Raw genomic sequence first — 14,438 nt, forward strand, 5'->3', positions numbered from 1 at the left:
AATGATCTCACTGCTCAACGAGCGCTAGACAAAGGCCTCCTCCGAACCTTGTCTATCAATCAGCCTCACACAAAAGTGAGATCACACGCTTTACAATTAATTACATTCGACTTGTGCCGGTAATTGTGGCTAAAAGGAAATCCGATTTATCTATTGACCTGAGTAATTAGAAAGCGATAAAGCAGAAAATTCGGAAATAGTTTAAGTGATACTCTGAAAAATTCTATACAAGTTATTATCAAAAAAAATATAGTTCTCAATAGGAAAAAGGATGTCAAAAATATCGAGTACAGTTTTATATCGATTATCACGATGTATCATATACATATTTTCTTAAGCTATTCATTGAAACCAATCAAGTTTCCCTATAAAACAAACAAATATACAAAACTAAGCCCATTATTGACTTTAAATAATTAAGCAAATATGTTTACTTGGCCCACCCTCATGCCCAGCTAGGTGCAAAATATTAAATAACCGATTATCTCATTCCCAGCACTTGCAAATTGTTAGAAAGTACACAACAAATATATATTAAATGAATGTATGTGGGCATAACAATTCATCGATTCATTTGGCATTCGATGTGTTTGGCCCCGTATTGGCGATTGCAATTTGCACGATTGCCAAAAATTTATATTCTGCTTCCATTTTGGCGACAACACATTATGTCATTGCCTTGAGGTGATGCCTACCAAAATAGCCAAAATAATAATAATGTTCGAACCAAAAGGCACTTAAAGCCAGCGAAAGGTGAAAGAGAGCAAAAGAATCTAGGCCATAGTCTACTTTCGAGCGATGATGTCAGCAGGATGGGATGATGGCCGGCGCTGAAGAAAAAGATGCTACTAGCGGATTGGCGGATGGGAGATGGGAACGTGGGCTGTCTGGGTCAAGTTCGGTTGACATTTACATTCGCTTTCGCCCGCTATGCTCTGCTCTGATTCAACAAAGTTCAATGCTTTGCCAAGAGAAAATCAAATATTTTACATGTTATTTGTGTGTTGAATGGGAGGAACCACAACTGATGGCTGTCAACTTAAAAAACAATTCTAGAATGAATAGATGAATCAGCTACACTCGGAAAAAAAAAGACTAAAGAAGAGGTGAACTAATGAAACAGAAAAATTAAGAATTATATTTTACTCTTAGCCATGATCTTGAGATTCTAAATAACTTATCCCTAAATAAAAAGAATACTCCATTTCAAAAACTCACCTTGCAACTGCAATATCGTCATCTGATATTCGGCAAGCTTCTCGTCGATGTAGTCCTGCGATTGATTCGCTATAATTTCGGCTGTAGACGGACCGAACTCCTCTTCATCATCGTAAATCACATAGGATTTAGGTTGCGGAGGCTCCAGCGGTACGCCCACAAAATCGATCTGATCCTGGGCCAGTCCGTGTCCTCCGTGTTGTCTCGGTTGCGGTGGTATCACCGGCGCTCCCTGCTGTTGGTAATATTGTGGCGGCGGTGCCTGTTGTGGATGGTACAGGGGTGTCTGTCGATTGCTGTAGTTAAAGTCCGAGCTGGGTGTTTGGCACACAATGGGCGATGGTGTTGGCGACAGCTGAAACGAGCTGGTCGGCTGGGCTCCATAAGAGTTCTGATGCTGCAGTGGCGCCGGACGGAAGGGACGCGGTGCCGGCGATGCTCCTGCTCCACCATAGTAACCACTTGGCGGTGGCTGTTGCTGCTGGAAAGGAGCCGGCGATTGATTGCCACCCGGCCACTGAGGTCGTGGATGCGGTATATTGGTGCTGCCACGCTGGCCCCTCACTTGGTTGAGGGGAGCCGGTGACATTGCATGCCCAAAGGGTCGAGGTCCCGAGATTATTGGCGGCGGACTCGGTGCCGTCGTCCAGGGCGAAGGTGGACGATAGAGAAAGGTAGACGGCGACGGAGAAGCGGGATTCTGAGCACGTGGATTCCAACCACGTGGCCCATTCCCATACGGCGGCGGTTGCTGCCCGGACATCTTAACGGCAAACGGAGATCAGACGATCGAAATTTTTGATGATTCTTGCTTGGTTTTATTTCGAATTTATATTGGATTCACAAAGACTTTTGGACGGGGCTATGGGTATCTAATTTAACATATTACACTGGCGAGAAAAAAATATATAAAAATATTGGATTAACACTCCAACTTGTATTGTTTAAAAGTTTAATTCTTAATTTATTTTGTTCCTCGGTTATAATCCTAATAAATGCTTTTGAAATACCAAAGTCATGACACGACATAAAAAACTGTGCAAAAATCATAAATCATAATTTGTTCATTAGGCAGAGACAATCACCTGAAGCGAACAGAACCATCCAAACCCAATTATGTCAAGTGGACAAAATAGCCTAAGAAATAGGCAAAGAGAAACATAAATAAATCATGACCTATTCTCGAAAATGGTTAGCTCACTAATTTCGCCAGAGAACTACGCACATGTATACTGCTGCCTGCATATAGCTGAGAGATATGTAGATCCTAACGGAAGTGATATAAACATTTATACAATCTTTAAAAATGGCGCTGACGTTGGCCGAGCGGTTTTCTTAGTTTCCAAAAGAGTGTTTGGCGCGCCACAAACATTTATTTCAGTTAGTTGTCACATATATTAGTGAAAATATGTATGTGCCAGATAATTTACAATGCTTGAAAATTAACATTATGCTAAAGATTGAAAGGAAAAATCGAGTGAGCAGCACTCGGATTAGCTGCTGTCAAAATTGTTTGAAGGCCTCCAAAAAAGTCGATGATATATTCTTGGCAGACTGAGAAAAAGAGGCCTTGAAACCAAGCAAATTGATAATGTTGGATGAGGCGAGAAAGTGAAATTAGCCAAGTTTTTAGCGGAGAAAAATTCAAATAATTGTTTATCAAGTGAATTGTTCGTTTAAATTAAAATAGAACAAATAAACAGAGCTGAGAGAGAGAGGAAAACAAACCATCAACTTGATGGAAAGCTTAAAAAATAAGCAAATATCTTTACTTTTCAAATAAAAACTACAGTTAACGAGTTATTGCCTTCAAGTGAATCTATGAAAGCAAACAAATTGTTTTTTTAATTGGCAAATATTTCGTCTATATATAATATTTATTTCCCCTAGATATTGCTCATATCCTGCCAGCACTGTCATCATTTATTTTCGTAATTTTCCAGAATTTTTGCACAGTTTTGCAGCCAAGAAATTGTATGTATATTCGTCATCTGCTTTCAATATTTCAATTCCTTTATGGATATTCCAAAATTGCACAGTGTAGGCGGCAGGCGGCAACGCGGTCTCTGTGTGGATCAGTCGGTCTACCATCGGGCACCACTTAAAAAAGCACACGTCCCGCAACGCACCACCGCAACGACGACGACGACGCCGATGGGAAAGAAAACTCATGCAGACTTTTCACTTTGCGGCGGCGGCAGCGACGGTCGGTTGTTGGTTGCTTTCGAATTATTCAAAAATAGAAATGAACTCAGTTCGTTAAACTTTCGGTCGGAAGAAACCATGCCGAGAGCAGCACCGTTCCGAGTGCAGCCTCCTCCTAGCATGCTTCACTTTATTCTGGGACCACTTTTAATTGCCATCCTTTAGCTCTTTTGATATCCATTCGATTATTTTGGAGAACATTCCATTTTCTTTTTTATTTCAATTTCTTTTTTCTAGCACCGGAAAACGTGGAAAACCACACATTTTCTTCCAAGAGCACTTCACACTGTCGATTATGTAACCCGTTGGAAAATTAAGCATTTATCCGAGCATTTTCAATGGGCTTTTCACACACAAAGCTCGCCAATTAACTTGTAACCATTACACACCGTGAATTTGCTTTGATTTTACGCCAGAATTCTTTGCGCGAACAATTCCAATTCAATTTCTATATAGGCGTATATATAGAAGCGTGTATATATAGATATATGTGAGTGTGGATGGCAGGAAAGAAGACTTTTCAATGAAGAACTTTAGATGTTGTAGAGAGGAAGAACCGAGAACAACACTCGACGAGCACGAAACACTAACTGAAACGGCTCCCCAAGCGCCAGGAGGCACAATGCCGATCTTTTGGGGAAATTTTCGAAAACATTTTCGAATGGGAGAAAATACATGGGGTTCGGGGAGTGCACACACGAAGATCGGTGGACTCGGCCGGCTTTTCTTCGGGCACATGGCCAATGGGAAAATTATTCTCTTTCCTTCGTTTTTGTTTACATCTGTCATTCTAAACAGACGGCAAGTGGTAGCAGAACGTGCGAATAAAATAAGGCAAAAACAACACAATGAAATAGCCAAACAAAATCAGCAAATAAAGGCGTGAATTTTTTAGAGCATAAAAAATGGCTGACTTACCATTCATGTGACGTCACCTGAGGAGCGGCTGGAGTCCCTTCCACACAATCTAATATTTTCTCCCAAAAAAGACGATTCTACAACTGAAAACCAATAAAACTTGGAACAACTAGTTAATCTATCACATCCGCACTTACCTTTATATGTTATAAACATTAAAAATACAACAATTTGTAGTTGTAAAAATTGCAATGAAGAAGCAGACTTTGTCAACTTAAATCGCAGAAATTAACAGAAAAATGCGGCGTATTCCAAATGTTCTTGTTACCACCTTAACTACACACCTGCCACTTCATATTTAATCACATTTTCGAGCTTTTAAAAAGGTGAAGTTTGCACATTTTAAGGACTCGCGAAACTTTTGCAAAAACGACGCCATTAAAATGATCGCGGCCAGTGTGACCAAGAAGGTAAAAAGAAAATATCGATAACACATCGGAGAAGAGTTAATATAAGAACCACACTAGTCAAAATTAATAAATTTATATAGAAGGAAAGCGATATATATAAAGTTTGTGTGAAAAATATATATATTGATACATATTGATCTTATCAGAGACCAGTAAAACAGAGTGATGAGTTTGGAAAATAAAAAACTTGCAAGAACACACACAAAAAATATATTGTAATTATGTATATATATTTTTAAAATTATATTCTGGGGATTCCCAATACGACTGAATTTCTGAAAATATTGCAACATTCAAATACAAATACGATATTTGTATGTTTTCTGAAAATAACTATCTAATGAGTGAAAAGCCAGTGTGTTTAAATAAATCGTTTAAATTAAAGCATTTTATTGTTAAATACATCGATACATACATCTCCGATATTTTCAGTAATTTACTCATTCAGTCGTATGGGGAATCCCCTGATGATTTTATTTTTTGTAGAAATTAAAGCTTGGAAATAAAAAGTATAGTCACAAATTAACCGAAGGGAAATATAAAAATACTTGGATCTGTTGGAAAGACATTAAATATTTATTGATTTTTTTTTAATTTAATAATATTTGAAGATTTTAAATAATTTTTCCAACGATCTGGCGCCTATAATAACAAAGACTGCCCGCGTGCTGTTAAGCGCACTGTTAGGTAGCATCTGGACTGTTAAGCCAGCTGACTGGCACAGGGTGACTCTTGTCAAAATACGTTTCGGTGAACAAATTTCTTTGGTAAAAAATGGCCAGCAAGCAATTGGTAAACAATTTGGCCAAGCTTGGCCGCTCGCGCCAGCACTGGATGTCGCCCCTGGCCGCCGCCCGCAATGCCAGCTCCCGCAGCGACGTCGAGAAGGTCACACACACCGGCCAGGTGAGCAACAAAACAGAGTCCCCCTTCAAACCATCCTGCGATTACGCAAACATTGTTTGGAATATGTATGCAAATTATTTAAACTATATTGATTTCTAGGTCTTTGACAAGGACGACTACCGCAATGTGCGATTCACGAACGCCAAGCGGTATGTGAACGAGAACTGGGGCATCAAGCTGATCGAGGAGGTGCCGCCCAAGGAGTGCACAGAGCGTGTGGTGTTCTGCGACGGAGGCGATGGCCCCCTGGGACATCCCAAGGTGTACATCAACCTGGTGAGTTTAGCTAACTGTTCTGCTGCGTGTTGATACTCTTTAATTAAAGTTTGTAATTATAGGACAAGCCTGGTAATCACATCTGCGGCTACTGCGGTCTCCGCTTCGTGAAGAAGGAGGGCCATCATTGAGCCAAGTAGCTTGTAAAGCACCTTGAAAACCTGTCTATCCTGTTGCTCTAGTTTAAATCTAACTAAACTGAATAAAATTATACCACAAAATGGAGGAGATTTGTGTAATTGGAACGTTTTTAGCAAAGAAATTGTGGCCCTGAAAGCAGTTATAGTAAATTATAGATAATGTCTTGCTGCTTATGAAGAAAATTGGGCCTGATTTCTAAAGATAACTAAGAGAGTACCGAAAGTATAAATACATGTGGCGAAACGGCTAAAGTTAGCTTCCGTTCAACTAGCCATAACTTTGTACATTTTGCTATGATCGATGTGAAACGACAAAATATTCTTTACACATTGATCATATATAATAAAAAATAAAATTAAATACCTTACTCCCCCCGTAATAACCCAAAAAACGCAACTTGATTGCACAACACTTTATTTTTGTATGATTCTTGAATGTCTTCTAATGCGTGTATGCATTGTGTGTCCTATTTGAAAGTTAAATCTGATTCAAACCAACTTAAATGATAAAGATTACATTAAACAAAATAGTTTAGAACAAATAAACTGAATTGAAATTCAAAATACTGTGAGTTGAACTCGACTTTTGCCAGATCAAATCACCACGCGGGTGGTTAAGTATATATATAAATACATATAAAGTATATATAGTGTATAATTAACAAAACTAACTCAATTGTGGACAGTTTATAAACTGGGTTTTTGTTGCCTGGTAAGCGGTAATATATATTGTATAGTGGTTCCTTTTTTTTCGCTGCTAAATCACTACGCGGGCACTTTAGATGCTGAAGATCGCAGCATTGAGACACAGATAGTACCACGAATGAATCAATACAATAAATACAATAATTTCCGCCATTGATGTTTCCGTTTCATTTCTTTCGTTTTGGCCTGAACGGCTCTCAAACTGAAAATTCCATACGTTCACGCACAGCTCAACAAAGAGCCATGGCCGCTCCGATTCCTTCTCCATCTCCAGCATGCGGGAGTTCGAGCTTGGCCTGCAGAGAGAGCCATGGATGTGGGAACTGAAAGTGGGGGCGCCGCCGCCGCCGCCTGGGTGGTGGTGCGCCTGCCTATCTCACAATTAATATGTGCCCAGTGAGCAGGATGCTCGCTGGACAATAAAATCATGGTCAATAATCGTCGTCGTCATCTGTTGTCTCAAGTGCGTTTCATCTAAAACACCAAACACTAAGGAGAATGTAAACTAAAATGTAGTAGGTTCTAATTTGGATGTTGTGTGGATGCGGGACTATGTTGCCGACGAATCGCCTCAGCTTATCCTCGTACTGTTGTTGTTGTTTCTGTTGCTGCAGCAGAGATCGCTTGTCTTGATTGGGGCAATAGTTGTTCACCACTGGTCACCAGAGGTTCCGTGGCATGGCGTAACCTTCTTTTGTCACAAATATATTGCGATCGCCATCGCGCTGCAAGGCCACCTCCTCCTTCTGATGACTCCTCTGAGCCTCGCCGGGTGAGTTCCCCCCATCGTGGGTAACAATGGTTTCCTTGCGCCCGTCAATTACCCGGGTAACCGTGGTGGTCTTATGACCGGACGAGTCCTGGGTAACCTTGGTGGTCTCGTAGCTGCCATCCGGCTTGCGCACGGTCTTCGACATGACGCTCTGGCTAAACATCTTGGGACCCTGTAAACATTATTTATTATTTATTTATTCAGCAGGTGAAATTTAAGTGCCTCCTCACCTGATAGTTGCCATCGAATACCCCACCAAACGGAGTCATTCCACTGCGCGGCAACATCGGTGTCATAGGCGTCATTATGTCCGGCTTGTTGTTCATCGGCGGACGGGAAGGACGAGCACACGACTTGTTCTCCCCATTCGGTGCAATGGTGCCATGAATACGACCCATGATAATCTCCTCATCCGTTAGCTTAGCCCGCTGGCAGCTCTTGCGAAGAACAGACTGATTCGAGGGCAAGATGTTGGTTGTGCCTAGGTCGCCTGGCTCTACTTTCTCCTCCGGATTCAACCGCTGGATGAGGGAGTGCAGCTGGTCGGCATAGATCCTGCCAAAATCAAGATGTAAGTATAACCTTCGATGGATAGGAAAAGGAATTTGGTGATCTTACTCCCCATCCAGATCGGTATCTAGAGACATGTCCTTTTGCTGCTCAAACTGCTTTAGTATCTTGCTCTCGAAGCCCGGCTTCAGGAAGTCCTCCTTCAAGTCCCGCTCGAAGCCCTCTGAAAAGATTAAAGCCTATTTAAAGGAAAACTTGACCAAGTTTGAAGCTCAACTCACCATCATTATCGTTAAGGGACTCCAGAAGCCGCTGCAGCTGCCGCTCAAAGTGGCGCTGCATCTCCAGCGGACTGGTGAAGACCTGAAAGGCGAACTTGCGATCGTCGTCGAACAGCTCGTCATCGGTTTCCGCCTCCTCAAACCACTGCGGCTTCCGAAACTCATCCTTATTCGAGGCGGACACAGATGAGCTGAGGAGAAACAGGGAGATATGATGAGAGGCAATTTCCACCCTTTGGGCTCAATACGCAGCCTCCGCTCCCGCACACACACACACACAAAATGAAACACACACACATTCTTAGGCAGGCGCTTTTCCGCGTGCGTGTGTGTATCCTGGTAAAAATGTATCTATCATGGCAGGTGCCTGGTTATCGATCCGTCGGTGGAAAAACGCCGCAGCACCGACACTGCCACTTCCTTGCCCGAATTTCCACACTATTCCGTCCCGGCAGTCTTGCATAACCCACGCCAGGGTCCCAATATACTCACTCCGGCTCCTTCTCCGCCTCCGACTTGAACATTTTCTTCAATATATCCATTATAGTCGCCGATGGGCTCGCCTGATAGCAAAAGCTTGATGGAGCAAAAAACTGAAGTGGCAAAGTGGTTAAAGAAAACTAAAAGAACCAAAACGACGCTAATTGTTCACTGTTTTGTGCCCGGCTTCTTATATTCCGCACAATTATTATTGTTTATCCGTGAGTGGTATTCTAACGCTCGAAATTTTAACACCCGAACCAGAATTTGCCTGAAAATCTGACAACAGCTGATGATTTGTCGTGCCTAGAGCAGCGTTGCCAATTTAGCTTTTTGGCCGCTAGATATGGCGGGGTTAATTGTAAGCTAGCGACTAGCGGGTATAATAGCTTTTTTAAGCACAATTGACCTGTTTCTCTATTCCCCTGATAACTGTATGGCTGAATTACTGAAATTAAATATTTTAAATGTTTTATTTTTAGCTGTAACCTAAATTTTATGCCGGTTTCAAGCTTTTTTTGACGTGAAAAGTTGGCAGCACTGCTGCTAGAGATGTGCGCGGGGGCGTGCTTGAGCGTGAAGTGGAATCAGCTGTTTTTAGTTGGCAGCACTGCCAATAGCAAAATATCGATATCTGGGCACACGTTGGCAGCCCCAAAAAGTCACAAGACCCAAGTCAGCTGAATTTCGGTGAATCGCAGTAGTGTGAAAAACACTCGGTAAATTTGATAGATTTTCATAAATTCTGTTCTTGAATTTGTGTGTGCGAGCGCCCATCCGTTTCTGCGTAGCAACCGCCGTCGTAAGAAAGCCAGCAAAATGACTACCGCCCTGTATTTGCCCGAGGAAAACATCGGTGAGTTTTGTCCCCGTGATTGCGAAAAATCGAAGTGAGTGTGTATGGGTGTGTGGGGGGCGAGCTGCCTGCTGTCCAGCGGAGCACCCACCGCCCCGTTACATGGCTCGCGCTGTGCTAATCACCTGATTTTCCACGATCCATAGACATGATTGCGGCCACTTCGGTGCTGCAGCAGCAGGCCGCCGACATCCGCACCAGGACCATCAACTGGGCCTCATACATGCAGTCGCAGATGATCAGCGAGGAGGACTACAAGGCAATCAGTGCGCTGGACAAGTCGCGTGCCAGTTACTTGGCCCAGAACTCCAGCCAGGTGGTCAAGACGCTGCTGAATCTGGTCTCGCACCTGTCGAAGGACTCCACCATCCAGTACATACTCGTGCTGTTGGATGATCTGCTGCAGGAGGATCGCTCACGTGTGGATTTGTTCCATGAGACGGCCGGCAAGCTGAAGCAGTGCATCTGGGGACCGTTCCTGAACCTGCTCAACCGTCAGGATGGCTTCATCGTGAACATGTCGTCGCGCATTCTGGCCAAGTTTGCCTGCTGGGGCCATGAGACGATGCCGAAGTCCGATCTGAACTTCTATCTGCAGTTCCTGAAGGATCAGCTGGCCACCAATGTGAGTTTGAAATAAGTGTCTATCAAGGATTTGCTAGTCCGAAAGCATGTTTGTGTTTTAATAATCTCAAAAGAACTGTGAGATGAGCATGAGGAGGCATGTTCTAGAAGCTGTAGATAGTAACTTGCCAAGTACTTTTTGCACGCGCTCAATATCGATATTATCGGTAATTGAAAAATTAGTTTTCACTTGTTTTTGTTGATTTAGATGTCGATTTGTGCGATAAGAACGACACCAAAAACAATAATAAAGTGAAAAGTAAAAGTGAATTTAAGGATATTTGAAAATATCGAAATTTGCGTGAAATCCATCTTTTTTGTCTTTTGATTATATATTTAATCGAAATTTATTTTTTTTTAAACCGTATATTTTTTAGAACAATTACAAAAAAAAAAAAAAAAAAAAAAAAACAGACTAGATCTTCTATTTTAAGTACTAATTTTGTTTTTGCATTTGATTTTTTAAGTAGTTCCTCAAATAAATCATGGGTTTCCAATTAGGAAAATTATAACCGCATGTGAGAAGCTTCATAGATCAAAAATAAACCTTATAGCTTGATGAGTTACTCGATTTTTGGCTTGAAGTTGGCAACTTACCTTAACAACTAATCGACTAACTGTTTTCTGTACATATATCCTTCAACATAACTCTTTTTAAAAAGTTAACAAATGAATAATTAGCTTCCTGCATGCTTTTGCCAGTTTAGCTTATAAATAATTTACTTTAAGAAACTATACCAAACTCTGACATCGTATAGGTTCTAGAAACAAACGAAACTGACCTCGTTCAAGTGAAATAACACGCGAAATCTCTGCAAATGAGGAGTTCGTTACTACAACATTATTATGCCACATATCAGCACTCAGAATTTTTGTCACACATCCATATATCCGAATCGTATATTACGCTGAATATTATTTACTCAGTGACCTCACCACCCATCCCGATCGTCACGTGCCAGTCGTGTGTCATGCTAAATAGCACCAGAATATAAGTTTGTTTCTTACCACCTTGTGTTCTTGTCCATGCAAGCGTATTTATCTGTTCCGCTGCACTTGATTCCTCTGTGAACAATTTTAATTTATATGCAATTTACCATCTATGAATCGATTCAATTGAATCGATGTCTGGGAATGATCTGATCGGCCCAACCAATGAACCACGTGCCACGACCCACAACCTCTCTGTGTTCCCCCACTGGTAGGGCTTAGCCTATCTGCAAGAGATGGCCCAACTGGCCAAGCGGACACAAACGATCATTGTGCACACGCATGGACTGCATGGCAAAGACAAAGACCACCATGGCCATCAATACAGTCCCACTTTGGCCCAGTTGCAGCATCAGCACGAGCTGGCCGAGAGGGCCAACGAGCGCTATCGGGAGGTGGCCGGTGGCGACGAGCAGCAGCAGCAGAGCGGCATACCGGTATTCCAACAACAACTAAAATCTCCCCCAAATCGCAGAAATCCACTCGCCGAATATATAAAACATTCACTTACCCCCACTACCCCTACCACCAAAAAAACACACACAATAACACGAATAAACTATTAAACATTAAAGGTCACACAGAAGGGAACACGGTCGAAAGGGATACATTTCAAAATTGTATAGAGAAAAATGATTTAATTTATGTATTTTTTATTTATTTTTTATTTAGTTTTTATTAATATTATTAATATTACGAAGGTGTTATCCTAAGTTAGCCCACAAAATCCACTCTTTTCGACTGTGTTCCATGGTATCGTGTGGTATTTTTTGTAGTCTATTTCGTAATTGTTTACTAACCCGACTAATAGACGATAAGCAAGCCAGCAGGAACAGCCGCCTGCAGCGTCGCAGCCAAGTTTATGTTGTCAGGAAGTGTGGTGTAATGGTAACTCCAGGTGACGGTTAAGATTACACAAGAATCAATCAAGATTACACGAAAGTCCAAAAACCAAATGGCATAAGGTGCTCTCCGACCCATCGATCTTGCATCTTCAAATCTATTTAAATGTAATTCCTCCACTCTCTATATTTCACCATGTTTTCTACTATTTAGTGCGTAGCTTGTAGTCATTATTATCGTTGTTGTAGCTAGCAAGAAAATAGATTTCAGCCCAGAGTATCGTCATAACTAACAAGTCTAACAGCTCCAAATCGACGAAGAATTTAAAAACAAACTAATAAAGATTTCTTACCATTTGATAGAACAACGAATACATCCAGTCGGTGGCCCGTTGCCTTCAGATGATGCTGCGCGTGGACGAGTACCGATTCGCCTTTGTGGGCGTCGATGGTATCAGCACTCTGATCCGCATCCTGTCGTCGCGTGTCAACTTCCAGGTGAGTTTGAAATTGAAATGCGTAAATTGTTTGGTACAATTTAAATTCGATTTCTTATTCATAGGTGCAATACCAGCTGGTCTTCTGCCTGTGGGTGCTGACCTTCAATCCCCTGCTGGCTGCCAAGATGAACAAGTTCAGCGTCATTCCCATCCTGGCCGATATCCTCAGCGATTGTGCCAAGGAGAAGGTGACGCGCATCATCCTCGCGGTCTTCCGCAATCTGATTGAGAAACCGGAGGATTCCTCGGTGGCCAAGGACCATTGCATTGCCATGGTCCAGTGCAAGGTGTTGAAGCAGCTTTCCATCCTCGAGCAGCGTCGCTTTGATGACGAGGATATCACCGCCGATGTGGAGTACCTGAGCGAGAAGCTGCAGAATTCGGTGCAGGACCTCAGCTCCTTCGACGAGTACGCCACAGAGGTGCGCAGCGGTCGTCTGGAATGGTCGCCCGTCCATAAGTCGGCCAAGTTCTGGCGCGAGAATGCCCAGCGCCTCAATGAGAAGAACTACGAACTGCTGCGAATCCTCGTCCATCTCCTGGAGACCTCCAAGGACGCCATTATCCTCTCCGTTGCCTGCTTTGATATTGGAGAGTATGTGCGTCACTATCCCCGCGGCAAGCAGTGAGTATACAAGGAGATAATTCCCAAAAAAACAAACCTTAATTTAACTTTCTTTTATTCCTCAGTGTCCTGGAGCAGCTGGGTGGCAAGCAGATCGTGATGCAGCATTTGGGCCACGAGGATCCCAATGTGCGGTACGAGGCCCTGCTGGCTGTGCAGAAGCTGATGGTACACAACTGGTTAGTATGGTTTTTGTATAGTCCTCGCATCATCCCCCTTTCATATCCGCATGCAGGTCCAGTGATCCAACATTTCGTTCTTGTTGACATATTATTTATCAAGACCATTATCAAAATTTTGTAATGTGTATTCAATGTGCGTTTTTTACTTTTATCAGGGAATATCTGGGCAAGCAGCTGGAGAAGGAGAACGAGAACCAGAAGCAAGGTGCCGCCCCCATTGCTGGCAAGGCCTAAACAATCAGTCAGTCAGTCATCCATGCACACAGGCACAGGCACACACAGCAAATATTTTAGCCAGGCCGCCAGCCTGAGACCTTAACGAAACAATAAGAGTCGTGGAGAGGGATCAACACTACATACTATCTCCGATTCAGCCACTTCTCCACTTAACATGATGTTTGTTCTTGCTACCTTTAAGCGCATGTTTGTTCCCCCGTTTAAACTAAGTTCTTGTTAGTCCATCGTCCCCCTTACGCCCTCTGCCCCCACATAGAACGTATTGAAAGAACAATTCGATTTTTGTTGGCATTCCAAATACAGAAAAAAAAAGCTATCCTAGGCGATTGTTCCATTCAGTTCGATTGTTTATATTTTGTTGTTATTATTATTTGTGTTCTTAATTTATGTGTGCGCGCTGTACAGAGTTTGTCTTAATCAAATGATATGCACTTTTAATGTATTATAATATCGCCAGCGCACCCACAACTAAAAAAAAAAACAGAAAACAAAACTAAGCAAAACAAAAAATATATTGTATAAACCTATCAAGTATTTCTTTCATTAAAATCTAAACGAAGTAAGCATATAAATCAAATGATAAATGAAAAATATGTATTGCATAATAAAGTTGTTATTAAAAGTGTACGATAAAGGTTTGCGAGTGTAAAAGAAAATATACATACATAAATTAGCCAAAAAAGTATTCAAAAAATATATGAGTGTATCTTTTCGTCGTACTAATTATGTTTATTTTAGATTTAAGAGAGCCCGCTTCTATC

At 42.0% G+C, this 14,438-nt stretch overlaps 4 protein-coding genes across 10 annotated transcripts in view; 2 read left to right on the forward strand and 2 right to left on the reverse strand.

Moving 5' to 3' along the window:
- Positions 1 to 2,049, reverse strand: part of Msp300 (Muscle-specific protein 300 kDa) — a 111,427-nt gene extending 109,378 nt beyond the window's left edge. For 2 of the 4 annotated variants that reach the window (XM_017176508.3, XM_017176507.3), the window contains exon 1: positions 1,219 to 2,046. In XM_017176508.3, coding sequence (XP_017031997.1) covers positions 1,219 to 1,981 — 763 coding nt within the window. In that variant the 5' untranslated portion in view covers positions 1,982 to 2,046. Of the gene's footprint in view, positions 1 to 1,218 lie in introns of all 4 variants that reach the window. The other 2 variants (XM_070283382.1, XM_070283387.1) reach the window with 2 other exon arrangements.
- A 3,411-nt stretch (positions 2,050 to 5,460) lies between these two features.
- Positions 5,461 to 6,143, forward strand: ND-13A (NADH dehydrogenase (ubiquinone) 13 kDa A subunit). The gene is made up of 3 exons (XM_017176620.3): positions 5,461 to 5,657; positions 5,757 to 5,933; positions 5,996 to 6,143. Exons 1-3 carry the CDS (start codon positions 5,526 to 5,528, stop codon positions 6,062 to 6,064), a joined length of 378 nt encoding a protein of 125 aa, XP_017032109.1. The 5' UTR covers positions 5,461 to 5,525; the 3' UTR covers positions 6,065 to 6,143.
- A 328-nt stretch (positions 6,144 to 6,471) lies between these two features.
- Positions 6,472 to 9,143, reverse strand: LOC108081436 (uncharacterized). Its single transcript, XM_017176618.3, has 5 exons — positions 8,834 to 9,143; positions 8,342 to 8,532; positions 8,169 to 8,283; positions 7,781 to 8,105; positions 6,472 to 7,722 (listed from the first exon to the last, which is right to left on the reverse strand). Exons 1-5 carry the CDS (start codon positions 8,881 to 8,883, stop codon positions 7,438 to 7,440), a joined length of 966 nt encoding a protein of 321 aa, XP_017032107.1. The 5' UTR covers positions 8,884 to 9,143; the 3' UTR covers positions 6,472 to 7,437.
- A 312-nt stretch (positions 9,144 to 9,455) lies between these two features.
- VhaSFD (V-type proton ATPase subunit VhaSFD) lies at positions 9,456 to 14,373 on the forward strand. Of its 4 annotated transcripts, none has more exons than XM_070283371.1 (7): positions 9,456 to 9,677; positions 9,824 to 10,302; positions 11,507 to 11,728; positions 12,497 to 12,631; positions 12,696 to 13,258; positions 13,324 to 13,437; positions 13,494 to 13,567. In XM_070283371.1, exons 1-7 carry the CDS (start codon positions 9,641 to 9,643, stop codon positions 13,522 to 13,524), a joined length of 1,581 nt encoding a protein of 526 aa, XP_070139472.1. In that variant the 5' UTR covers positions 9,456 to 9,640; the 3' UTR covers positions 13,525 to 13,567. The 4 variants fall into 4 exon arrangements, with proteins under 4 accessions (XP_070139472.1, XP_070139473.1, XP_017032079.1 ...); XM_070283372.1 differs by having other exon boundaries at positions 9,457 to 9,677; positions 13,324 to 13,426; XM_017176590.3 differs by lacking the exon at positions 13,494 to 13,567 and adding an exon at positions 13,596 to 14,373 and having other exon boundaries at positions 9,458 to 9,677.
- Positions 14,374 to 14,438: the final 65 nt, after the last annotated feature.

Source organism: Drosophila kikkawai, chromosome 2L (assembly GCF_030179895.1).
Source record: "Drosophila kikkawai strain 14028-0561.14 chromosome 2L, DkikHiC1v2, whole genome shotgun sequence".
Taxonomy (NCBI): domain Eukaryota; kingdom Metazoa; phylum Arthropoda; class Insecta; order Diptera; family Drosophilidae; genus Drosophila; species Drosophila kikkawai.